The sequence below is a fragment of the Festucalex cinctus genome, chromosome 19, assembly GCF_051991245.1.
Source record: "Festucalex cinctus isolate MCC-2025b chromosome 19, RoL_Fcin_1.0, whole genome shotgun sequence".
NCBI lineage: Eukaryota > Metazoa > Chordata > Actinopteri > Syngnathiformes > Syngnathidae > Festucalex > Festucalex cinctus.
The window spans coordinates 14,536,849-14,563,259 of record NC_135429.1 but is presented as its reverse complement, the minus strand read 5'-3'; the positions used below and the strand labels follow the sequence as shown (position 1 = coordinate 14,563,259).

Sequence of the window (26,411 nt, the reverse complement as noted above, 5' to 3'; positions counted from 1 at the left end):
AAATTAGTTTCCCCGTCATACTCTCAATGTTTCAGTAAACTAATATTATACTGGAATATGTAATTTCATACCATAGAATGTTGTACTTTTAAAGCAACACCATGACTGCCGGGCCAGTCAGTGCTTAAATCGCACTGTGGCTCACTTTTATATTCATTTACGATCACTTTATTTGCCATATTATACGATACATTACATTATATATACTTTTTTTTTTATTTTGTCATTTGTTAGTTTCTCAGTTGTTTATTCATGGCATATAGTCACAGTTCTTTTAAACATACATTGATATTAAAAGTTATATGTGCATCGTTCTCAAGCTGTGTCCGTTATCTTGACTGAATGGAAGTGGTGCCGTCACCTTAGTATTCAGTGCAGTTTCATTTAATATTTTCTTTTCAGGAAGTGAACAGCACACACGTACACAACTTTATATTGCTGCTCAGCTGCATGCACCACATCCACGTGCCCAAGAGGATGCAGTTCGTCATCATGGCATTGGAAGAGTGTCAAGTTGATCAAGAAACGGTTACACTATATCACTGGTCACAGATGCACAAATTCACACGAGACCTGCTGCTTTCACATAAAACCTATAATTTATTCATTTCAGTTCAAATGTCCACATAGTAAAACACTTCTATAGAAAAGACATGTGGCTTCAGAACAACAAGTGGACAAGAATGTATTGCTTTGTGGTTCACTTTTTTTTTTTTTTTTTTTTGCCGAACCGTTTGAAACAAATAAATAACAGTACATAGGCATCAATTTACACGTTATAGTACAAAGCCTTCAACATGCCCTCCTTTGCATTGTGTTAATTCTTTTGTAACATGCAAACAGGTTTCAACGCAATGCAAAACTTTTTTTTTTTTTTACAGTCATGACTGTTGAAAACACGAAATAAATAGTCACCTTCCTTCTCCGGTCACAGTACTGTATGCTACGCTAGAGTAGCTCCTCTGGCGCCCTCAAGTGGCGACAATGCGATGTTACAATCTTTCCACTGTAACGCCTCTCAGAATAACGTATTGCTTTCCACCTTTTAAATACATGGACCTTCACAATTTAACTTTCAAGCAAAACATTTGGCCAACGTAGCAAACTGGATATTAGAAGTAATAAACTAAGTAGCACAATGATTAACTGCATTTTTAACACATCAAGTGGAGCGCATGTTTGTAAAAAATGTACATCGACTTACCTCCACAAGCTATTTCGAGCTTTACAGTCAACAAAAGCATCCTAAAAAGTTATCTTCTCAAGTCGGCGTTTCCCAAAATAATGCTGGATGGTTGTAACTTGTATCTACAATTGAATGTGAACAACAAACACTCAACCTGTGCCAGGTTATGCTTCAACTTTGGAATGCGACTTCTAATTGTTTTTTGTTTTTTTTGTCACTAAAATTCGTTTTGACATCTATTTGACTTGCTAAGAAAATACAAATATCCAAAAAAAAAAAAAAATCATACAAAAATCTGTTGTTTACATTTTGGTGATAATGCATGCAATATATATCATGGAAGAAATGATAAGACACTTTTCAGGTACAGTTTAAAAAAAAAAAAAAATCTAATTGACTATTTTGGTAACCTAGTTTTTTCTTTGATACAATTCTTATACTGGATCACATTCAATCGTGAATATGTTGCCAATCAGACATATAATAATCTGCACCTTGAAGATAAAGAAAAGGTATTCTCGAAGGTTCAGTCACAAACAGTTGGGAGGCCTTTAATTAAATCATCTTTTAGAATTGCCAGATGAATCATACTTGCTTCAAAGGCGTTATTATAAGGGAATACGATGACCTAATTAGGAGAAAAATAACTTTGCGGTGCATTTGTGCTGCAGAGGACACTGTGTGGCATTTTGTAGAAATGATGTATAGGTCCATACGTGGTAGAAATCCACCTAATGACGTCTAGACTATTTATTAATACACTTAATGTTCAGTGAGGGAAGTGCATGACATGCCTAGAAAACAAGTAAAACCCAGAATCTCACAACGAAATCGTCAAAAGGAGAAACTCGACTCGTCTCTTGAGGTACATCATCAACCCGCACAAGGAACGACAAAAAAATAAAGATCGGATGCATCTAGCAGCTGTGACAAGATCCTGAACGTGTCTTGATACCGTAAAACATGAAGGCGACATCATGACATAGTAAATTATGGCTGCAAACACTTTCAAGAGGCTGTTTTTTTTTTGGGTAAATGAAATGACAAGGCCAGCACAAACAAAAGGAACATTCAACCTGCTCGACAGGCACATAAATAACCAAAATATCACAAAAACAAAAATTAAGGTCATATTCATCCAATAGATACTGTACAAAATATTTACATCCTTCTCTACTCACATCAGAGGTGCACTCTGTTTTGTCCAAACAAAATGGCACCTCGTGGTCGGTCAACTTGGCACCTCGAAAGCCGTACTGCTCGTGTGCGACCTTTGCTGTCCGGCGTCCTTGCTTCGTGACGCGCGTGCGCGTTAAGCCCGCGGCTCCAGTTTGTGGGACAGCTCAAAGAGCGTCTGCTGATTGTCGATGATGTGCAAGTAGCGAACGCTCGCCCTCAACTCTGCGCTGTCCACGCCGATCACCTCGTTACCTGCCGCAATGGAGACGAAATGAACGCAAGCTGGTAAAACGGAGAGAATTAGTTCAAACAAGCAAAACTACGCTGGCTTTAGAACCGCCTGCTAGCTTGATGCTAACATCAATGGAAAAAGCCAGTGGCATGCTAACGTTTTTGAACTTTTTATAAACAACGGATATTTAAACGACAATGGTTCAACAACACACGTTTTTATTCTTCTTCATTTGTGTCTGCATGCCTGTAATGTACAGTACTGCCCCCCAGTGGCCAAGGCAGGCACAACAGAGGGAGCAGCACACTGATTTGGATGCAGTATGAAGCACAGACGCTTACATTTTTAATGTTATTTGATAAATAATAATAATAATAATAATAATAATAATAATAGATAAATAAATATATATTTATTATATACATATTTTACTTTAAATATTTTACAATATGTAATTGTTACTACTTTTTTTATAAACAGGAAGCAGCACACTGAATTGGATGCAACTCTTAAATATATTTAAAAAAATCTATAATGTAATAATAATAATAATAATAATAATAATAATAAATATTTATTTTATAAATATTTTATTTTAAATACTTTACACTGTAATATTTACTATTCTGTTTTTATAAAGTACAATACCGTTTTATTTGTCTTCACTGGAACTGATTAATGTCATTTTCATCCATTGCAATGGGGAAAGATGATTGTCAGCTTGGTAAGATTCATAAAAAGCATGCATGGGAAGAACTTGTGGATCACTGGAATATTGAACAAAAAAATAACCACAACATATTCAAATCTTGTCAAAGTTGCAGAAATTAAGGACCGATGCTATATTTTTTTTCCCCTCACCTGTTGGGTCGCTTTGGCAGTGTCGAATCATTCGTACTGTGTCTGCGATCATATGCTGTTGATGTACAAAAAAAGATGTCAGAGTATTGGGCACAATGTGTATACTGAAGCTTGGTTTACATTTAATAGATCTTTTTTTTTTTTTTAAAGCAAAACAAATGTAATCGATTATTAAGACAACATAACTGACATTTACATCAGTTAATATAAATAGAAATTGCAGAGGCAGTTTGTAGAAGAGTAAGTAATGCTCGCAAGTAATGCAGACTCCAGTCCACTCACCAACTTCTCAAAGTTCACTAGGTTGTCATGGAAAGTCTTATTGCCCTCGTGGATAAAGGTGATATCTGGAAGAGCAGATTCAATAAGTTTCATTAAGATATTTGCATAACTATTTAACACACATACTGAAAAGAGAGATGACCTTTCAAGAGAAGTGGCATAAAAGGAATCTTTGGAGGTTTCATCCTCTTGAAAGCTTCTCTGTAAGCTTTGTGGTTCAGAGACGGATCCTGGAAGAAGACGGGAACAATTCCATTGATGAAATATATTTAAAAAAAATAATAAAATAAACAGATCCAGAATGAATAACAACATGTGCATTTTTTGTCCTCACCGTGATCAGCTCCAACTCTGCGAAAAGCTTCTTGAACTTCCCAGGACATTTCTTTAAAAAAAAAAAAAAAAAAAAGTTTCCGATTGAAAACGCAAAGCAAGCAAACACAAAAAAAAGGCACCGTGATCCTCACCTCCCACGTTTGGTTGAGTCGACTCACAGCCGCCGTGTTGAGGCCCATGATGATGGCGAAGGCCGAGTTCAAATTCCGTTGCGCTTTGCAACTAGCGCAAAAAAACGCAAATACAAAACAGTCCATCACGGTTCAGAAAAAAACGATTCCCGCCTCATTGAAAGCGCGCGTCCTTACTGAGCTGCAATTTTGATGAACTTTTTGAGCAGCTGCACCCGCTTGTTGAGCGACGCGCACATGAGGACTTCGGACATAACCCACTGCTGCACTTCGTTGCAGCGCTGCAGCAAGACGGACAGCGCCGCCGTGTGGCCGCCGCCGGGGATGCGCCTGAGGGTGTAGTAGACCAGCTCTTGCTGCGTGAGCAGAGATCAGTTTCGTCAGTCAAATGCAGTCGCGGGATTACACACGTGCGCGCTGTTTCCTACATCCACGTGCAGTTTTATACCTCGTGGATGGATTTGAAGAGGCTCCAGTCCAGGTGTGTGAGAGCCGCGGCCACGTCCCACGTGTTGATCCCCAAAAGGCGGACCGGCCTCCTGCTGAGCTCGGCGCTGTCCGTTAACGGGGGCTGCAGACGGGAAAAGGAACATTTAATTGGTTGTTCAAAATTGGAAAAAAATATGAAAAACTGATCACTTAAAAAAAATAAAATAATAATAATTGCATGATGTGCTGAAAAACGCACTCAATAATAAGGAACTATGTTGAGGTGAATTCAAGTGCCTCATTTGTAAAATATAGTGCTGTGCCGCCATTTTGCGGCAACTTGTTGTCAAGGAGCTACACTGAAGTGAGTTCAGGAGTTTGATTTTGACAAAAAATCGTGCTTTGCTGCTGTCTTTGACAAGGAACTATGTTGAAGTGAGTTCAGGAGTTCATTTTAGACAAAAAGAGTGCTTTGCTGATATTTTAGTAGGGATGTTTGATACCCCTTTTCCCCAGACTGCACTTTCGTGGACATTTTATTCTAATTTTGGGGATTTATTATTTTCTTTTAGGTCATTTTAAAGTTACTTTTTACATGTTTTCTTTTCTGTTTTTTTTTTTTTTTTAATAAGTAAATTTTCTGACTTGGGTAATATTGTGAACATTTAATGCTAATTTTTGGGATTTCTTTTGTTTTTTGACATTTTATAGCTACTTTTCACATTTCCTTCAGTTTTTATTCAATTCTCTGACATTTTTGGCAATTTCATGGACATTTTATGGTAATTTTTGGGATTTCTTCTTTTCTTTTAGGTCATTTTAAAGTGAATTTTTAAATGTTTTCTTTTCTGCTTTTTTTTTTAAATAAATAAGTACATTTTCTGACTTGGGCAATTTTGTGAACATTTCATGCAAATATTTGGGATTTCTTTTGTTTTTTGACATTTTATAGCTACTTTTTACATTTCCTTTTCTTCAATTTTTATTCAATTCTCTGACATTTTTGGCAATTTCATGGACATTTTATGGTAATTTTTTTTGCTTTTGGTCTTTTTGGACATTTTATTGTCAGTTTTTAGACAATTTTAGGTAATTAAAAAAAAAACTTTTCATGTCTCAAAAATTTGGAGTTTATCATAGTTAATTATTCATTTTTAAAATTTAAATAATTAATACATTTAAAGAATATTTTATTTAAAAAAAACAACTAAATATGTAAAAAATATTCATTTCTACCTTTTTTTTATTTTTTTTTATTTTAAAAAGGGTAACCATAGGTTGCGGAGCCCTGGTATAGCGGCAACGACTGCAGAGGAGAATTTATTCAGTGTCAGATAGTTTTTCTTTAGTATCATTGGATGATATTGGTCCCCTCCATGAGCACCGATACCTTAAAATAAGGCTGCACCGATACCTTGCATCGGCAATCGTCCAGCCCTACATCTTAGTATTGCACAATTGTGCTTCACCGCCCACCACCATCTTGCGGCAACCTTTTATCACCTGCATGAAAGTATAACTCCAAGAATTCATCGACGTACCAGGATCTCAGCAAGATCCCTGCGACAGACTACAAGCTTGCCCTGCGGGGTCAGAGACTCTGAATACACGCAGTCGCTGGGTTGCAACATCCGGCGCTCTGCAAGAAAAAAAGAGCGTTTCATGAAACAAACACAAAGCAAGAGAGAAGAAATGTGCCTATTTTGCAACACTGTGCGCGTTTACCTCCGGCGTGGGAGACCACGGCAAGCACCATGTCTTCTTCCGACCTGTCCATCTTCAGCCTGACGATTTTTAGCAGCTCGTGGGCCTCCAGCGAGGGATGCGTGTGGACACTCAGGTAGGAGTCGGTGCTTACGTAAACACAGCAAATAACTGGGACATGACAAAGAGGAGACGTCAGCGATTATTAACAAAAATGCCTGAAATAGCCCACGAGCGACGTTTACCTTCTCTGGTCTCAGGTTGCGGAGTGCGAAGTTGCAAACAGTTTTCCTTCAAACTCAACTGCTGGTGCATTTGTTTGCTCTGGCAGGGAACACAACAGTCATGTAATGGCAGCTGACAAAACAAACAAACAAACAAAAACATTTACTGAGCGTTTTCCCTGTTACCTTTTGGTTTGGCGGACAGTCATCCACTGTGCTGCAACGAAATACACAAGCGGTGAGGAGGGATACGTCGCACAACAAACGTTTGCGCAAACAAGCAGCACGATTGCACTTACTGTCTACGACGCAGAAGCTTCTGGAACTCTTTAAGGTCTTTCTCAAGCGTTGGGAACTCGCACAGATCCTCGAGGACACACCTGTACAGAGTCTAACACAGGGGTGTCAAACTCATGTTAGCTCAGGGGCCGCATGGAAGAAAATATATTTCCAAGTGGGCCGCATCGGTAAAATCTAGGGATGTAACTTAAAAATGATTGCCGTTAATTATATGCAGATTTTCGCTATTTGTGTGCCAGCCCTAAAATGACGGAGCACAACTGTAATCATATTGTTCCAAAAAATAATACAAATGCAAATGGAACGCGGCATCACAGTCCTGGAAGTTAAATCGACCTGCTTTGCATATATATTGTTCCCAGAATGCATTGTGTGGCGCAGTTAATGATGCAATAAGGACGCGAATCCTTGTCATATCTATTTGTTACCAGTAATTGAATTTGTGCCGTATTTAAAGTGATACTTCACTTATTTAGCCCATTATAGCATTAAAAAGTTAATATTTTGTCTATAATTAATTTGATGCTTTCATTATTTTTCACGTACAATTTGTACCATTAAAAACACATTTTGCAACTTGCTGTCGATTGAAAATGACATCACAAGGGCTCAGTGTTGCCGCGTTCCAATTGAATTAAATTTAATTAAATTCCATTTAAATATTGTGCACAAGTAATACACATAAAAAAAAACAACTAAAACTAATACTGAAAGTAACTAAACTAAAACTAAGCATTTAAAGAACAAAAAATTATTTAAAAAAAAAAAACTAACAGAACCACCCTGAAAACTAATTAAAACTCAATTTAAAAAAACAAAACACAAAATGAAATAAAAACTAAAATGAAAAATTCCAAAACTATAATAACCCTACTGCCATATTACAAATAAATTGGTTTATATACTGTAGCATTTTTCTAAATATGCAAAAGCACAAATAAATTATTTGCACAATTTTCAGGACTAAACACAATTTCTCTTCCTAACATTATGTGGCCCTTGCGTCCTCCTGATTTTCTGGATGTGGCCCTCAAATGAAGATGTTTGGACACCCCTGGCTTAAGTGTACACGTAGCAGCATCATTGAAGTAGCGCAAAATCTCAAGAGACGCTAACATGCATGCAAACACCTGCTTGTTTGTTAATTGTCGTTTACCCACCAGACCCCGCCCATCCGAAGTCCCATTTCTCTGTTACTAGGCAACTATCGCCTTGGTTGCACACTATACGAGATCATACCCATGCCAACCCTCGCACTTTGGTTTCCGTAGCAACCTGGCGAATGGAGCCGTCAGGTCATGTGTCATCTCCGCATATTCACCGATATACTGCATTATAGCGCTGCACCAAAACAAGCTATGAGCGCATACCTTCATGAAACCCCGAACGTGCTCCTCCTCCTTGAGGAAGTCCTTGTAGAGTCGGCTCCAGTGGGAGACCAACTGCAGTACCTTGCGCTTCCTGAAGAGGGTGTCCTTGCCTTCCTCCTGGCCGCGGCTGCGTGCGCCGCTATAGGTGAGAGTGGTCAAGGCGGCGACAGAGGATGTGTGGGGGGCTTTTGTAGGATGGGTGACATTTTGTGTACATTTGCCATGAAGGATATTGTCCCAGCAGGGCCTGACAGAGGTCAGAGGTGGACATGAACACCAGGTAGGTTAGCAGGAAGTCATCCAACAGCATTTCTGAAGCGGGACAAAACAACTCATTAGCCACATATTGTCAACATGCCACCAGAAATGGACGACATTTTTAACCGTAATTTTGATTGACACTTTCATGTTATCAGTGTGTTTTACTCTACTAATCCCCCAAAGGGAAAAAAAAGTGTTCCACACATCGAGTTAGTAATTTATGATTACAGTTACATACACAGATCCAGGTCACAAACATGTACAAACAAACTTGCAGTGCATGCCGCCAAGGGAAATTAGTCAGCGTGAGGAGATGATCACGTCTCATCACATTTTAAGAGCTAATTACCTTGGCTTTCAGGTGTGTGCTGGAGGACTCCAGCCAGGTGAAGTTATGCAAGGTGATTGCCAATTCAAGATGTATCATTTAATTGCAGGAATGTGTCGCGCTTGAGAGAAAACTGTAAATTGCTCAACATTTTCAAGCTTGTTTGGCTCCGCCTTTTAACGTGCCTGTCAAAACGTAAAAGGTATTTGTGTTGTCGTGGCTCAGAGCAGAATATGAGAGACCTGTGAGTGAGTCATTCCTGGCAGCGGTGTGCCGGGGGGCGTCTCGATATGCCTGCGTGCGTCAGAATATTCGCCTCGGAAAATGTACGACCTAAATCGTATTCTGTCAGGCACACGGTGAAGAAATCAATCAAACGACAGAGCAGAGGCGACAGAGCAAATTGATGATGTAAGTACGAGCTTAACAATGTCTTTCGGGTCAATTGTCCATCTGCACTGTGAAGCGCCATCCAACGATGTCTCAAGCATTTGGCTGAATATGAGCAGATATTTCCCCCCCACTTTTGATGTAATTCTATTGCCACCTTCATCCTAAACCAGGGCTGTCCAAACTACGGCCCGGGGGCCATTTGCGGCCCGACGTCCATTTTTCATTTAGTGGGCCGTGACATATGCTAAAAATGGCATTTGACTCAGTTTAACCGTTAGGCATTATTGTGACCCGTTTTGGGCTTTTTGATGGTTCTGACCAAGTCATTTCAAAATAAGATAACGCCAGGGGGTTAAATGAAATAAAAACAAAATTATAACTAATTATAGCAAAATATGGCACTTTACTGTACTTTAATTTATTTAATTCATTTACTGTACTTTAATTTATTTAATTCAATCTCTGGTGTAATAACTTTATTTATTGATTGATTGAATAATTTTTTATTTTATTATCTGTTCTTATTGCTGCTGGACATGTAAATTCCCCAGAGGGAGCCAACCCAAAGGGATCAATAAAGTCTAGTCTAAGTCTAAGTAAGAAGGGAGGGTGTCGAAAAACACTATTGCTATTAAAAACACTATTGCTATTAAAGCAGGGGCGAGATCCGGTCCTCGAGGGCCGCAGTCCTGCAGGTTTTGGATATTTCCCTTCTTCAACACAGCTGATTCATGATCAGCTCATCAGCAAGCTCTGCAGAAGCCTGATAACGAGCCTGTTAATTGGAATCAGCTGCACTACGAGTAGGGAAATCTATAAAACCTGCAGGACTCCGGCCCTCGAGGACCGCAGTTTGCCACCCAAGGTTATTTTAGTGAACTAACGAAAAAAACTAAAATTCCAAAAACAATTTCGTTAACGAAATAAAATAAAAACGAAGATGCTTTTTAAAAAAAGAAAACTAACTGAAACTACATTTTATGTTTACAAAACTAACTAAAACAAAACTAATTATCGCAAAAATGTCCTTTGTTTTTAGTATTTGGTAGTTAATTTAATGCATGAGCCTTTGGGGATGATTTTAAATGTGATTTTTAGTAGATTTATTTTGATATAAACCGGAATAATGACGTCGCGCCCATGGTGTTATTTAAATATTGTACACAAGTAATACACATTAAAAAAAATAAAATAAAATACAAAAAAACTAATACTGAAACTAACTCAACTAAAACGTAGCATTTATTAAAGAACTAAAACTAATAAAAAATAACAGAACCACCCTGAAAACTAATTAAAACTAACTAAATTAAAAAAAAAACAAAAACTCAAAACGAAATAAAAAATAAATGAAAAATTCCAAAACTATAATAATAACCCTACTGCCATATTACAAATAAATTGCTTTATATACTGTAGCATTTTTCTAAATATGCAAAAGCACAAATAAATTAGTTACAATTTTTAGGAGTAAGCACAATTTCTCTTCATAACATTATGTGGCCCTTGCGTCCTTCGGATTTTCTGGATGTGGCCCTCAAATGAAAAAGTTTGGACACCCCTGTCCTAAACAATCCCGCCCCCCTCTAAGCTAGCTAAACAAATCTCTCATTTTTGTCTCCCAGTATATTCTCCTTGGCCTCTGTACACTCTGCGATGATAAATATCCATTTTCTTCCTCAACATATGTCCTCTACATTTGCCTGCTGGCACACAAAGTCAAACCCCCGCCCACCCCCCACCAGCACCCAGATGAATACCTCATTCAGCTCCGACCTTGGGGGACGTTATGTCTCGTGAGAGGCAAAGGAAAGGGTGTCTGCGTGCTGAACTAATCACACTAATCCGCGGGTGTACTTTGTTGTTTGAGCGGGGTGTTATGATGATGTGCGTACACAGGGATGGGTTGCTCCCTCCACAAAAGCATGTTGGAGCCTGTTCAGAATACTGCAGAGCAAGGTCGGCTACAAAAGGAACACTGACGCTCCGAACCACTACAAGGTGTTGATCAAAAAAACAACTTTGTGGCTTATGAAGCGGTAATATGGCCACACAGAAAAGGGAAAAATGGTCACATTAAGGAAAATTGAGAGAATGAAGTGGCATGAGGTGAAAAGGGAAAAAAAAGAAAGACATTTCAGTCTGTGTAATTGTTAATCATGAACACACAAATGCTTTCATAATTACATTGAACTGCTCATATCAATGATGGTGGCTGTGACAAAACCCGGGCGGGGGGGTTGGGAACTTTGATGTTAAAAATCACATTGATTTGATAGACGGTTAACACACTCAAAAAAAAACAGTTGGGTCAAAAATAACTTAAACTGGGTTTATTTTTTCTAGAAAATAGAAAAAAAGGGACAGAACTAATGTTTTGATTTATTGATTTAAACCCAAAAAGTTGGGTGAAATGAGTAACCCACCAAACAACCCTATTCATTCATTCATTCATTTATTTATTTATTTACAAAGGACCAATTTTGGGACTGGCCCAAATTTTGGGGTTGTGTTGGGTCAAATGAATAATAACCCACAAAACAACCCCTTTGTTTTTGTTTTTTGTGGGTTTTTTTTTTTTTTTAAATTTTTGGGGGGGGATAAAGCCAATGTTTTGGGTTGTTTATTTACTTTGTCAACCAAAAAGTTAATCTAATGAATAATCCACCTAACAATTATTATTATTTTTTTTGACCGATACAACTTTTTTGGGTTTCACAAAAACCTAATTTTGGGGGGTGCAAAAATGTTCAATTAACTGAAGTTTAACACTCGTCTGTTCATTCAATTTAATTGTCATAAAACTATTCCCTCGTGAGAACAATATTTCCTTATAATTTATTATCTCTTCTCCCGTTATTCTCATACTACAGGTAGCTCAAAAATAACCCAATGTGGGTCAAAAAGGGACCTTATCCACTACTCGGGGTCAATTTGACCCAACTTTTTGGGCTATTTGGGTTAAAATAACAAGCAAACTTAGATCAACAAGGGACTAACCCTCTTCATTGGGTCAGTTTCAACCGAATTGAGATCAAAAAGTGACTGACCCGATTTACTTGGGGCAGTTTCAAACGAATTGAGATCAATTTGGGACTGACCCACTTGGGTTAGTTTCAACCAAATTCAGACCAAAAAGGGACTGACCCGATTTATGCGAGTCAGTTTCAACCAAACTGAGATCAAAAAAGGGACTGACCCGCCTTTACTTGGGTCAGTTTGACCCATGCATCTTTGTGGGTCATTTTAACCGATACAACCCAGAAACTTGGGTTGACCCAAGTCGCAGGTCAGTCTATTTTTGAGCCAAATAGTTTGGGTTAAAACAACCCAGAATATTGGTCAAATTGACCCAAGAAGTCTGCAGTCCCATTTTGACCCAAATTGGATTCTATTTGAGTTGTAGTGGACCTTATTATCCTTACACACCTCATGCACATAAATATTTGACAACAATGTGTGAATAACATATTGAAACATAAATTTACCTTATTGTTTTTATTATTATGAGTATCAAGGTTCACGATGAATGAGAACAAACATCCTACATTCGTCTTGGTAACAGTGGAACAAATGAGCCTGTTCAATAATGATGATAATCATCGATTGTCTATGATGGTGAAGAGTGTGCAAGATTGAACAAGATTGCGTGCGACCACTGGAGGGTCAAATCGAAATTGCGCAGACAGTAGTCCATAATCCTGATTACAGTCATGAGGCCCTTGAGCAAGGCACCAAATATGAAAATGCTATAAAAATAAAAGATGATCGATGTAATAATTTGTGCACCCTATCACTTCTGCACTTCTCCTCGGATGTACGGTAATTAAAATACACATCCTCGGGGATCAAAACGAACGGTGGAATAAATGTAATAGCATTCACACATTTCACCTTATTGTCATTGCACCACAGCAAAAAAAACATACACATGTTAACACCAGCCTTATGATAACACGATAAATGGTGTTGCAATCAACAGATTTGGCGTAAGCTTCTCAGTGATGGTCGTGATGATCAGCGATGTCATTTAAGGCGGCATCATCGCTGCCTTTGTAATAATGCACTGCAACGCTAACGTGCGTCAAAAATCTGAAACTGCACTCACAACTGTGCAACCTCATCGAACTTGAGTGCTGGAAACTCAAACACTTACGGGACGTTTACAACCAGCACATACAAAAAAACAAAAACAAAATAGTTCAGGCTGATCTAGTTAGTTAACATGTCAAAAGAGGATAAGAAAAAGGTGAATTTTGTCCATCGGGACAAATTTCTCACCGAGATGTTCCTGAAGGCTGAGAAGTTCGTCAAACCGCATACGACGTTTCAAATCAACCCGCTGAAGAAAACAAATATTCTCCCAGACACGCCAAACAACATGGACCCGGCAAAAGTGATGACTGAAATCACGCAGGCGGATTTAGCACGTGTGGCAAGAGCCAAATTGCAAATGGAGAAAAAGCCCACGGTGGAAGATTTGTGGGACATCGAAGCGGAAGAGGCCCGTCAGCGATTCCAGAACAACAAGCTCATGAAAGAAGGCCTCGACGAACAAATGAGGGAGCGGCGAAGGATCCAAGATGAGGAGAGGCAGCAGAAGACGGAAGAACAAGCCATGATCAAGTACCTAGCTCAATTATACGAGCAGGAGCTCAAAGACTTTGCGCAGAGCCAGGCGGACGCCAAGAAGAAACTATTTCAAGAAATCCTGGATGACATCGCTGATAGCAAGCAGTTCCGAGAAAGAGAGGCGCATCAGGAAAAAATGGAAGCAAAAAGAACGGCGCAAGTTCAACTTGACTTACTCGAAACTTATTGGAAACGAAAAATGACCAAGAAACATTTTACAAAGACCGGCCGAAGTAAGAATATGTAACAAGAACAAAGAAGAAGATAACATTTATCCTCATATTGGCAGTCAAACTCAAACGATTTTGTGCAATGGGAGGCGGCAGTGAAGAAGCGGGTAGCCGCTTTATCTCAAAAAGAATATCAAGACGCATTTGGATGCCGTTCAAAGATCGGTTCCAGTTAGCTAGCTACATAGCTAGCCCTAACTGGCTCTTCAGTGTGAATCGTCTGTCGCTGATCAAAGTGTCAACCAAGCAAGCTGAAAAGTGGACACTAAATAGACTTTCATTTCAACGTCTTCAAAAGTGGCACATTGCGAGACCGTCATCACGTCAAGTGCGAGAAAGGCGAACATTTGCTGACAGAGTATGCGACACTTCATAATGGAAATAAAAGCAGTACTTGGTGAGAAAGAAGTGAGGCTAATTAAGAAGAAATCGGAGGACCATTCCAAGATTTAGCATCCAAATGCTTCTCAGACCACAAAATAGATAAGATGAGCCTGAATCAACACAATGAAATGCATTGCAACTGAAATATTCTACTTTGGCAACTTTTTTTCTTTCAATATTAAAATTTTGCAGGTTAAGTACTATTCTCTGTGGTGTGTCAAATTTACAAGATATTTGTTTTCACTTTACAGGGGACTTTAACTCATTCACCGTCAAAAACGTTTTTTTTTTGTTTTTTTTAAGAGAACCCCCCCGCCAAAAACGTTTAATAACGATTAGTAAAATCACGATGTATGCATTTTTTTATTTTTTATTTTATTTTTTATCAATGGGCTGTTCACTGTCTAAGTGCAGCACGTGCTGCCTGGTCAATGAGTTGTGGAATCAAAAGCCCTCACTATCTATAGCCAGCAGATGGCAGCATTGCATCTCTTTTCAATGGTCTCAATGTGTATGAAATTTGATGAAACGGAACGTTTTCAAGGATGATGTAAATGATCAAAGCGTTTTTAAAAGTTTTTTTATTTTTATTTTTTTTTTATATAACGTGGCGGTAAAAGAGTTAATGTCACAGCCTTTTTGTATGTGCTTGATGTATTCAAGGGTTGCAGGCAGAAATCACATTTGTATAATGCATGTACATTTAATCACAATTAAATGTCACACTCATCTTAGCATAACGTTGTGAAATTAATACCTATTTGGCGTGCCAACATTTGTAATCAATTCTTGCATTGGTGGTCCAAAATCTAGTCATGTGCTGTTCATGCATATTGTTTGAAGCTGTTTCTGTTAACTGCCTTAAAAAAAACAATAAACTATGTTCTGTATAAAATCACATTTTGGTTCAAACAATGAGGTCCTGTCGTCATCCATTTTTTTTTTCTGTAAGTCAAAGTCGACTCAAAAATTTTCTTTACAATATTTTCTACACAGCCTCACTGATCTAAACTCGGTATTCTTTTTAAATATAGTGTTTGTGGAATATTACCTAAGCAGCAAAATCCACCTATTTTTATCCATCTCAGGGGGCGGCCATTTTGCCACTTCCTGTTGACTGAAGATGACATCACAGTGCCCAAGGGCTCAGGTAACGACGAAACACAGCTCAGCTTGTGAACGTCACATGACCAAGCTCGGAAAACAGGTGAACTGTGATTGGTCGTTACCCGAGTCCTGCGCAACTGTGATGTCGATTTCAGTCAACAAAATGGCCGCCCTCTTAGATGGATAAAAACGGGTGGATTTTGCTGCTTAATTCAGATTCACAAACACAATATTTATCCGAATGCCGTGTTTAGACTTGGGATGCAACGATATCCAAACATCACAATACGATATTATCACGTTATGAAGGTCACGGTACGATAATTATCACAATATTGTGGGGGCGTTGGCGATATTTAACAAAAGATCACAATATTGTAAACAAAAGAGAGCTCATACTAAAAAAACAAAACACAATATTGTGCTTTTGTACATAACAGCAATGCATATAAACCACCTACAATCTCTAATAACAATATTGAGGCACTTACTTGCTAATGCAAGCACACATTGATCACTTCACAAGCAAATTAGGTTCCCCTTCATCTGACAATTAGCAGAGATTTTAAACATAGAAGGCCAAAACATCCCTCATTAAAATTAAATTGCACTAATAAAATAGCCACTAGAGGGTGCTAGAACCGCACAAATGGAAATCAACCTGACTTTTTTTTTTTTTTTTTTTTTAACAAATGTGTTCCTTTTAAATATTGTCAACATGACGATGACCATATTGTGGCAGTTTTAATATCACAATATTGCCCTTACTGTGACATCCCTAGTTTAGGCTAGAAAATGTTAGGGCTGATCTCCCCTTTAAAACGAAAAGGATTGCAGAAATAAATGATTTGCTGTATTCACGTTTAGATTTAAGAGTTTTGCAGCAGCAATGTCTGCACTCCCCCGAGGAAGACATTTCACAATAGCCATTAAAGCATTTAACCTCTTGAATATTTCTGACATCGACAGGCGGCGACATGGCTGAATGACTGCAAACAAGCAGCAGAATGTGGTGTGAGTGCCGAATAACGCTGCCACACACACACACGAGCAAGATTTTGTTCAAACTTGTTGCTTGTCATCCAAGATTCCGTGCAATGAGTGGCAAGTTTGGTATTTACGACACTGTGATTTTAAAATGAAAAACTATACTGTCACAAAGTGCTTTGCAATCGATCATGTGATCGGAAATCGGGGCCAATAACAAGAATAAAGTATACAATATTTTAATTGTATAATTATTTGAACCACTAACAGCCATATAAAAAGTTACAATTTGGTGATACGTTTATTTGAATTTTAAAACACTTAAGATAATTAAGACAATTTTTTTTCGACAGATATTTAAAACCTCGAAATGTGATTGGGATATCTCCAGAAGCACAAATGCAGATGCACTTATGATACTAGATAATCAGATAAAATTTAGTCGGAACTTATCCGCAATTTTCAAGCTCACCACTCTCCGTGCTCTCAGGCGCCCCTCTCTGGTCATCTAGACGCAGGTCACTTAGCAGATGTTCCAAGATCTTGAGCGGCGTTCCGGACACCACCACATACCTGTAAGACGAAAACTGATCACAATCCTCCTCGCTAGAACACCAGCCGCCTCCGTCGCTCCATCCCGCGTCCGAGTCCTTCTCATCGTCGTCAATGTAACGAAAATGGGGAACGTCGAACGCGCGCGCAACGCGCTCGTCATCGTCGCTGTCATCTTCGTCAAAGTCTTCCTCCGCCTTGGCGAGAGTGGCTTGCTTGGTGGTCATCCTCATGGCTGGACACGGGAGGAGTTTGAGCGGTCATCTACGTTTGAGAGAGCGTTTTTGTTTTTTTTTGTGGGGTGAAAACCTGCTGATCATGTGCCTCTGTCATCTACGAGCTCTGAAGATTCAACACTTATGACAGCAACAGTCGAGAACTGGGAGGGAACTGCTACTAAACATGCACACCCACTTACTAACGTGTCTCTCTTAAAATTCAATGAGTTGTGCTTTCAGTCTTAGCAAACACAAAAATGCACATGCTAAAAAAATTACAGACCAAAAAAAAAAAAAAAAAAAAAAAAAAAAAAAAAAAGCAAACCTACAAATTACAAAACCTCTCTGTGAATTTCTAAAAAAAAAAAAAAAAATTGGAGAATTTTTTTTAGAATCTGTTTAGATAAAATAATCTTTATTCTTTCCCCGTGACTGCGTGGGTCTTCTCCGGGTACTCCGGTCTCCTCCCACATTCCAAAGACATGCATGGCAGGTTCATTGGGCGCTCCAAATTGTTCCTAGGTGTGCTCATGTGGATGGTTGTTCGTCTCTGTGTGCCCTGCGATTGGCTGGCAAACAGTTCAGGGTCAGGTGTACCCCGCCTACTGCCTATAGCCAGCTGGGATAGGCTCCAGCACCCCCACGACCCTTTTGAGGAAGAAGCGGTTAAGACAATGGATGGATATTCTTGAAATAAATGAATGATTTACATTTTAAAAAAGAATAATTAAATATAAAAAAAAGTCAGTCCAAATTTAAGTTGTCCAAAAAAAAAAGAGACAAAAGATAGATTAAAAATTATCGTAAAATGTCCATGCAATTGTTAAAAAATGTCAGAAATCTGAAAAAAAGTCAGAAAAGAAATAATTCAAAAAGTAATTATAAAATGTCCAAAAACAAAATTAATCTCGAAAATTACAAAAAAAAGGGGGAAAAAAAATGCCCAAACAATCAGAAATTTTATTTGAAAAAAAGATAGGAAAAAGTTTAAAAAGTAACTCTAAAATATCTAAAAACAAAAGATAATTACCATAAAATATTCACAAAATTGAAAAAAAAAAAAAAAAGTCAGAAAATGTGTTTAAGAAAAGACAGGGAAGAAAAATCAAGAAGGAATCCAGAAAATTAGCAAAAAGTTGCCAAAAATGTCAGAAAATTTATAGCAAAAAAGACAATAATAGTTATAAAATGTGCCCAAAAAGGAAGAGGCAGAAAATTACCAAAAGTCCATAAAATAACCCAAAAAAAAATGTAAGAAATTTGTCCAAAAGGCAGAAAAGTCTAGAAATGTATGAAAAGGAGTCTGAAAATTAAAAAAATATATAAATAAATCAAATATTGTAAGACAAAAGGTAAAAGAAAAATGAATCTCAAAGTATTGGATGATGCATATCTATATTTTTTTTGTTATAGTGCAGCTTGAATTAGTTCTTTCACCCTCAGTACATCTGGCTAACACTAACACACTGTTTCGTTCATCACAATGTTTAACTGTTATGTGGCTCCACACAGATTTTTTTGTTTATGTATTTGGCCTAAAATGACAGTAAAGGTTGCCAATCCCTGACTTAGGCAAATATATCAATGTAACATGATACACGGAGGCGAGGTAGGGACGCAAGCCACAAACACGTGAAGAGGTGGGACCCACCTTTTGTCTTCCTCTCTGGACCCGCCCCCCGACGATGTGGGCGAGGGCCGTTCTGACGGCGACGTCAGTGACGATGTCACTCTTTGCAACACCAACACGTCCCGGCCTCGCTCCTTCAGACAAACCCGACCAACCACGTCCTGATAACGACAGCGGACAAAGCGGAATTGAAACGAAAAAATATCGCAGTCAAATAGTTTTGTATTTTTCCCCGCTTACGTAACTGTTCATGTGTGAATTTTTCTGGTGACAAATGAATACCTCGGCATTGCTCAAGTTGTGCTGTTGTGATGCCAACATTCAAGCTTTATCTAATTCATGTTTGGAATTTCTCAAGACTAATGTTGGGTGACACTTCAAAGCACATCAACTGCAATCTGATCTGTTCCTGGCACCAGATGACACCGTCACTGACAATAAAAGGAAGTACAATAGCATGTGGAAAAAAAAGAGGCATAATAAACAGGTGGAGCAAGGGGGATCAAAAGAAGACGTCAGGAGCAGAAGAAGAGATCAAGAAGCATTGTCTCTCCTCCAGCTGCTCACTGTGCACTGTCAGCCCGAGGGCCCGAAACAATCACAACTGCTGCAAAGAACTACACAGACGAGTCAATCTGCTCCAAAGTGTCTCATTTCCTTGCACAGATGCATCCTGGATAATATTGCACACAGTTATGGTACTCACAGTTTGCTATTTTTCTTAACTGCAAATGACACAGCCCCAATACTGCTGGCAGCCTCCAGGGGGTATGTTTGTACGGTAAATAGGTTGCTATGAAGTGGGCTTTGTAATCAAGTAGTTATACTGAAAATTCATACATTGCACAGCACAACTTCAATTCCACAGACTGATTACAATAGAAAAAATGAAACAGGATTATGTAAGTGGTATGATTACAAATACATTAGCAAAGAGTGGTGTGAAATGTGCTGCTACATTGGAGATAAAGTAGTCAAATTGTTGATCTATCCGATTAGACACACTATTCAGACAGCCAAGAACAACAGAAGCAATCCCAGAATGGAGGAGTGAACACGTACACAAAAACATAAGATCAAAAGGAAGTGTGCAAAGCTTAAACTGGTCATGCTGTGTGTACGAATATCTCAAGAAAACACACCCAAATGATTAGAGGGGTGCCAGATAAGAACACAAATTTAGCCCAAGAGTGCATGTAAGGCACAGTAAGCAAAAAATAAATAAATTATATATATATATATATATATATATATATATATTTCGTAGGAATTTGAAAGGCTGCATGTGGGGTGATAGCGTGTTATGTAATACAGATTAAGAGAATGGAAAGTGGGAAACGCATAAAAACTAGTCAGGTGGAGAAGAGAGAAGTGCTTAAATCTGGATCACATATATTTTATGAATACTGAAACACAAATAAGTGAAAAAAAAAAAAAAAAGTCTTTCCGTCTGATTTATCATTATAAAACTTTCTGGGAAGCTAGAGAGGTTTAAAGTCTCTTTAAAGTTGAAATAAATGTCTTCTAATATTGAAAAAACCTAAAGAAGAGTGTTGCTACCTTGCTAACAACCCTGCTACTTCATTTAGCATATTTCTTATGGTTAAAGTTACCATAAATGTTAACTTAAAGCCTCCCGTGATGGGAATACATCCTACCGGGCTGTCATGGGAGTTTCTGCACTGTGTTAAGAGGCGTTAGCTACTAGTACAAGCTAGCAAGCGAGCTAACAGGCTTCGTAGTCTCTTTTCAGACGGCGGAAGGGCAATTGGTATCGTACCATGATGTCATGTTAGAATGCCAGCTAGGGAATTAAAAAAACAAAATCATCATGTTTTTCTGTAAATTGTGGCATCCAGAGAAGATTTTCAGAGTGTATAGACATAGCTGGCTCGCTCACTGCAATGTGGCCTATAAACTAGTGGTAGAAATTGGCCTAGATAGACAGATAGACAGACAGAGTAGCTAGCTAGGTAGCTAGCTATATCGATAGATATTTAGCTTGCTAGCTACAGTAGCTAACTAGCTAGCTAGCTAGCTAGATGGATAGCTAGATTGATAGATGGATGAAAATCGGACCAATTTAACAACAAACAATTATTAAATTGGTCAGTGTTTTTTTTCTTCCAAGTGTTTTCCAAAATTATGAACGCATTTACAAACAAATCTCTGAAGTTCTTTTCCAAACTACGGTCCAGGGGCCATTTGCGGCCCAACATCCATTTTTCAACGGCCTGTGGCATATACTGAAAGTGACATTTGACAGAAGAGAAGAGAGCGCAGTGTCAGAAAAATAGGTGCCACTACTACTCACAAAAATTTGGGTTCTATACTTTAGAGCTTTTATAAAACTGCAATGATACAAATAAACTATTTAATGACACTATTTATGACTAACATAATAAGACAATTTCTCTTCAAAAAAAAGTTGTGAAAAAAGTTCATTCAATTTTAGAAGCAAAATGACTTTTATTGTACATAATTTCACAGTATATAACTGCTTGATAAATTGATTTTAGTGTGTTTACTAAATTAAAAGTTGAAGAATTTTAAAGTAGCCCTTGCATCCCGCCATTCGTGTGCGTCCCTCAAACGAAAAAGTTTGGACACCCGTGCTATAGAGGGTCTTAAATAGCTGCTAACAATTCAGAATGGTTGTTCTTTACTAACAGGAAAGCTAGTTCTTTGGACGTCATTTGTTCCCAGCTAACAGGTGTGTCAGCCTTTTTTTTTTTCCTTCCATTCCTCCCGATCCCTTCCTTCAATTCAAGCGTCTGTACATCCTTCGCTCTCCCACCCTTCCTCACTGTCTCCTTTTGTCAGCCGCCGAAACTCATTTTCTCTTTCCTCCCTTCAGTGGGTTCAAGCCAGGTCTGTCCCCGCATCTGCCTTTGAGCGGGCGGACTTAACGCCCCGGAGATTTTGGATTTGGGAACAGCGGCCGGAGCCCAAACAGCATGCACCTGCTATGTCGCGCATGGGGTCACGCACACCGAATGTGACGTACGGTGCAGAGGAAAGGCGCTCCCTCGTGGAGAGCCAAAAAGGAAGCACGCTCTGATCCCAGCCAAGTGTGTGTGTGTGTGTGTGTGCGTGCGTCGTCATATCTGTGTTGTGATAGCTCAAGCGTTTAATTCCTGGAAATGATGGATGGGAAAATGAAAACCCAAAACACATCCCTCCACTAAATTGAAAGACCAGCAATGCACAGAATGCATGTATCAATGCATTATATGTGCATGTTATCTTCTATGAAGTCAAAATGAATGTGCAGAGAAGGAGGCAGTGATGCAAGACAATCCACAACACAGACACAGGAATCATATCTCTATGGCAACAGACCGTACTGCTTCATCAGGCCTTGGCTGTCAACGGAAAAAGAAAGTCAAATCAAGTCACCATGACAACCTCGTAAAAAGGAAAGCAGTCTTTATCGTTTGGCCGCTGCACCGTCTAACAACTCTCTCATCGCTGACATTCTGTTTCATATCCAAGTATAGTCCCTTTGATGTCCCGGCTTTTATTTCATTAATATTTCAAAGCGCACTGTGAGTATGGTATATTTGCAAGTCGAGTACTATCACGCCAGAATCCGTTTCTGTATGCTATTTTATGCTAAACCTGAGGCAGTTTCCTATTTTAAGGCCCATTTTGCACTTGCATGCGATGCCAATGCAGGATAAATCGAATGATGAGCTGATGTGACATGTGGCAGATGTCAGAAATACGTCTTTATAAGCGGGGTGTAAAGCAAGACTTCCTTCCGCTTCATTTCTTGCCCTCGGGTAAGCACAATTAGACAGTGCGCGGCTTCATTAACGCCCCGTTCGTTATGGGAGCACGCCGGGACGCGACAGCTAATATGGCACCAGTGGCGTGCTTGAAAGCTGCGTAATACTGTATAGAACAGGGGTGTCCATTTTAATTTGAGGGCCACATACAGAAAATCAGAAGGACGCAAGGGCCACATAATGTTATGAAGAGAAATTGTGTTTCGTCTTAAAAATTGTACAAATAATTTGTTTGTGCTTTTGCATATTTAGAAAAATCCTACAGAATATAAACCAATTTATTTGTAATACGGCAGTAGGGTTATTATAGTTTGGGAATTTGTCATTTTAGTTAGTTTTTAGGGTGGTTCTGTTAGTTTTTATTAGTTTAGTTCCTTAAAAAATGCTTAGTTTTAGTTTAGTTTGCGAGTTTCATTATTAGTATTAGTTTTTTTTTTAAATGTTTATTACTTGTGCGCAATATTTAAAAAACACGAGAGCAACGTCATCTGAATTTGCTTTTCTATTGGCTGCTGCTAGATGATGTTACTTCTGTGTGACATACTTTCAAACATCATTATTCCAGTTGATATCTAATATATTCTCGGTTTATATCTATATATAAATTGGACTTTAAAATGCTATTTTGTTATAAATCTATGAGAAAAAGAGATATGAAAATAATCAATTCATGGTTTTATAAATCGATATCAGGCTCAAAAAGCAAACTTGAGTCGATATCAATCATTCAATTTGTTCAACCCAGCCGTAATAATAAAAATGTTAATAATAATAATAATCATCCATAAACGTCATTGAATCCGATAGCAGCCTTATGTGAAGGTATTGGGTATTATGAAGCCTGCCGGGTACCAGCAGATACTTAGGGCAAAAAAAATAAAAAATCAGACAATGATTAAGTCCTCCTCAACAGTAGTTGGCGCTATACTGTGGCAGTTTGACACATCGGCAAACAAATCATCAACTATGTCATAGAAAGTTTCGTCATTAAAATGAATCAAAATGAATACTCAGTATCAGCAAGTACTCAAAAAATGAACACTCACCGCCTGGTTCCTGTCAGGTAGCCGGTAATTGTGATTCTGCAGCAGCCGGCAGCCATCCTTGGCTAGTCGCTGAACGGCTTCAAAGCCCAGCCGGCTGGTCAGCTCCTCACGGCACACGGTCCCGCCGCTGCCGCTGCCGCCGCCGCCGCCTCGCAGAGCACACACGCCGCCCAGCTGCAATACGGGGGGCATGAACACATATCTCAAACCGCAGTCCCAAGACATGATGGCAAAGAGTCACAGTTGGCTTGTCGAACGGATTTTGAGCGTATTGCTAGAAAAGTTGTGATAACTTTCCATTAAGCCCATTTGAGGCAAAAAAAAAAAAAAAAAAGTAATCCAGGAACTCTTTATCTATGGTATTCCTCTCTAAAGCCTCATTATTTCCAAATCTTATTCATTCTACATTATACTCTGTAATTCCCTCTATCTGTTGCATTTCTCCCTTTGTCTCCATGTCAGCAGATCTGACGCAGAAAGAGCGAGTGCGAGTGATTATCAGACTAAGTGGGCGGGAGTGTATGTGTGCGTGTAGGAAGTGTGCGTGTTGGCTTGTGCGTCCCGCTCCTCTAATCAGGATTTAGAGAGTTTTAACCATGTTAGCCTTGCTGAATTAAAGATCACCTGAAATGCAGCAGTGACACCAACGATCCTCTGGACGCCCTGATACTCGATCAAAAGAAATGTTCACGAAATTGTACCTTGTTGTAGAGTTGCAGTCTCCACTAGGAAGGTCTACTGTTAGCCTCGAATCAAACGAGCAGATTTTGGTGGGCGTGGCCAAGGCTCGCCAGACTTCCGTGTGTTTTTGACTACAAAATGAGTTGGGCGTGGCCAAGTCTCATCTTTTCTGTGTGCTCCTGTTTACAAACAGAGTCTTCACGTCTGCACCTGAAGGAATCTTGGCAATGCTTTTGCCTGCTTTACTTTCAATAGTTGGTACCGATCCGGTAAGTACCGGTTGGTACCAGGGTGAGTGAAAGATGTTCTGCTAATGCACGTTTGTATTGTTCCAAATTCCTGAAGCAGTCATCAATAAAATCAGGGCTGCTAACCCTCCTCATGATGCACATCTTACGGGTACAGCTACTGGGATTGACACCCCCGTACCGGTCGAACCATAAGTCCTACAGCAGGGGTGTCAAACTCATGTTAGATCAGGGGCCGCATGGAGGAAAATATATTACAAAGTGGGCCGCATTGGGAAAATAACGGTATATAACTTAAAAACGATTGCCGTTAATTATAAGCAGATTTTCGCTATTTGTGTACCAGCCCTAAATTACGGAGCTCAACTGTAATCATATTGTTCCAAAAAAATAATACAAATGCAAATGGAACGCGGCAACGCTGAGTTCTGGACGCGTCTACCTGTTTTGCATATGTAATGTTCCCAGAATGCATTGCATGGCGCAGTTAATGGCGTTATAAGGACGCTAGTACTTGACATATCATTTGTGTTACAAGTAATTAAATTTGTGTCGTATTTAACATATTTGTCGGGCTATAATTACAAATAAATAATAATATTTAAACAAACCATAACTTTAAGTTATGTGTAAAATAATGACATCCAGGACAATTCCCTCGTCCAAGTTGCATTGCTTATCTGAGGCCTGCATGTGAAATTACAAATTTTATATATTGTGATTGTGGCCGACTGATTAATTAATCCGACATTCCATTTTTTGTTTTGTTTTGTTTTTTGTTTAAATTTTACAAAATCATCTCGCGGGCCGGTTTAAACCCCTTTGCGGGCCTGATCTGGCCCGCGGGCCTTATGTTTGACACCACTGCTACAGGGTAAATGAATACATCCACGGAACTGGGTTGACCTCGGCTTTCCAACGGCGTCGGTGCGGGCCCTCCACGACTCTCCGGGCCGGAGATACAGGACCGTGAAAGCGACCACCCCACTTGTGGGAACTAACACGTTTTGGGAGTTGTTTGGGCATATTTAATACAGTCCAATCACAAGCCTTTCTATGGCAGAAGAAAAATGTTTTTGTTGTCCTCGGTACAATCTGGTTCAGAGCAGTTCCTATGGGGTTGTTTTGCTGCCATGCTGTCCTCCTGCCACTGCTGCCGTTTGTTCATGGGTTGCAAATCTCCGGCGGCGGGAGGGGTTGAAAATTGTGAGGGTGAAGCTAGTGACGTGTAAAACCGAAAAAGGTGGAGTTAGTGATGTGTAAAACCGACCTGCTAAAACAGCCCATTTGAGAGTGCTATTTGACATACTTTGATACATACGGCCATAGAAAAGGGAAACATGGATCGCTTATCTTACAACTTGGGGACTTTGTCAGGCTGGAGTAAGGCATATTTATGACCAAAAACCCAACAAAAAGTGAACATTTCACCCTTAAGAGTATGAATAGGAAGGATTTTGAGAGTTTGCAGGTAGTATACGACGGTGATAAAATTAATTGATATATGTATTTTTCGGGAACGAAGGGAGGGAGGGGATATTTAATTTCCCTCAAAGTTGAGTACCGCTTCCCGTGTGGCGTGTAATGGAGACTCACAACATGATGGCATCACACCCACACATTCTGTTTACTCAGAAAACACCCTCTGTCACGGCTCATCTGGGGGAAGGCCTGATAACATGCACGTGC

General features: G+C 39.1%; 1 protein-coding gene across 3 annotated transcripts in view; it reads right to left on the bottom strand.

Moving 5' to 3' along the window:
• Positions 1-580: 580 nt before the first annotated feature.
• rapgef5a (Rap guanine nucleotide exchange factor (GEF) 5a) overlaps positions 581-26,411 on the bottom strand; it is a 38,398-nt gene continuing 12,567 nt past the window's right edge. Inside the window, exons 9-26 of one of the 3 annotated variants that reach the window (XM_077506688.1) lie at positions 23,794-23,967; positions 18,978-19,117; positions 17,029-17,129; positions 8,468-8,546; positions 8,235-8,379; positions 6,864-6,955; positions 6,751-6,781; positions 6,586-6,664; positions 6,362-6,511; positions 6,178-6,275; positions 4,656-4,778; positions 4,385-4,563; positions 4,208-4,298; positions 4,075-4,125; positions 3,883-3,970; positions 3,741-3,805; positions 3,459-3,513; positions 581-2,617 (exon numbers count right to left, since the gene is read on the bottom strand). In XM_077506688.1, the coding sequence (XP_077362814.1) occupies positions 2,499-2,617; positions 3,459-3,513; positions 3,741-3,805; positions 3,883-3,970; positions 4,075-4,125; positions 4,208-4,298; positions 4,385-4,563; positions 4,656-4,778; positions 6,178-6,275; positions 6,362-6,511; positions 6,586-6,664; positions 6,751-6,781; positions 6,864-6,955; positions 8,235-8,379; positions 8,468-8,546; positions 17,029-17,129; positions 18,978-19,117; positions 23,794-23,967 (1,860 nt within the window). In that variant the 3' untranslated portion in view covers positions 581-2,498. Of the gene's footprint in view, positions 2,618-3,458; positions 3,514-3,740; positions 3,806-3,882; positions 3,971-4,074; positions 4,126-4,207; positions 4,299-4,384; positions 4,564-4,655; positions 4,779-6,177; positions 6,276-6,361; positions 6,512-6,585; positions 6,665-6,750; positions 6,782-6,863; positions 6,956-8,234; positions 8,380-8,467; positions 8,547-8,733; positions 9,323-17,028; positions 17,373-18,977; positions 19,118-23,793; positions 23,968-26,411 lie in introns of those variants that run through there. The other 2 variants (XM_077506689.1, XM_077506691.1) reach the window with 2 other exon arrangements.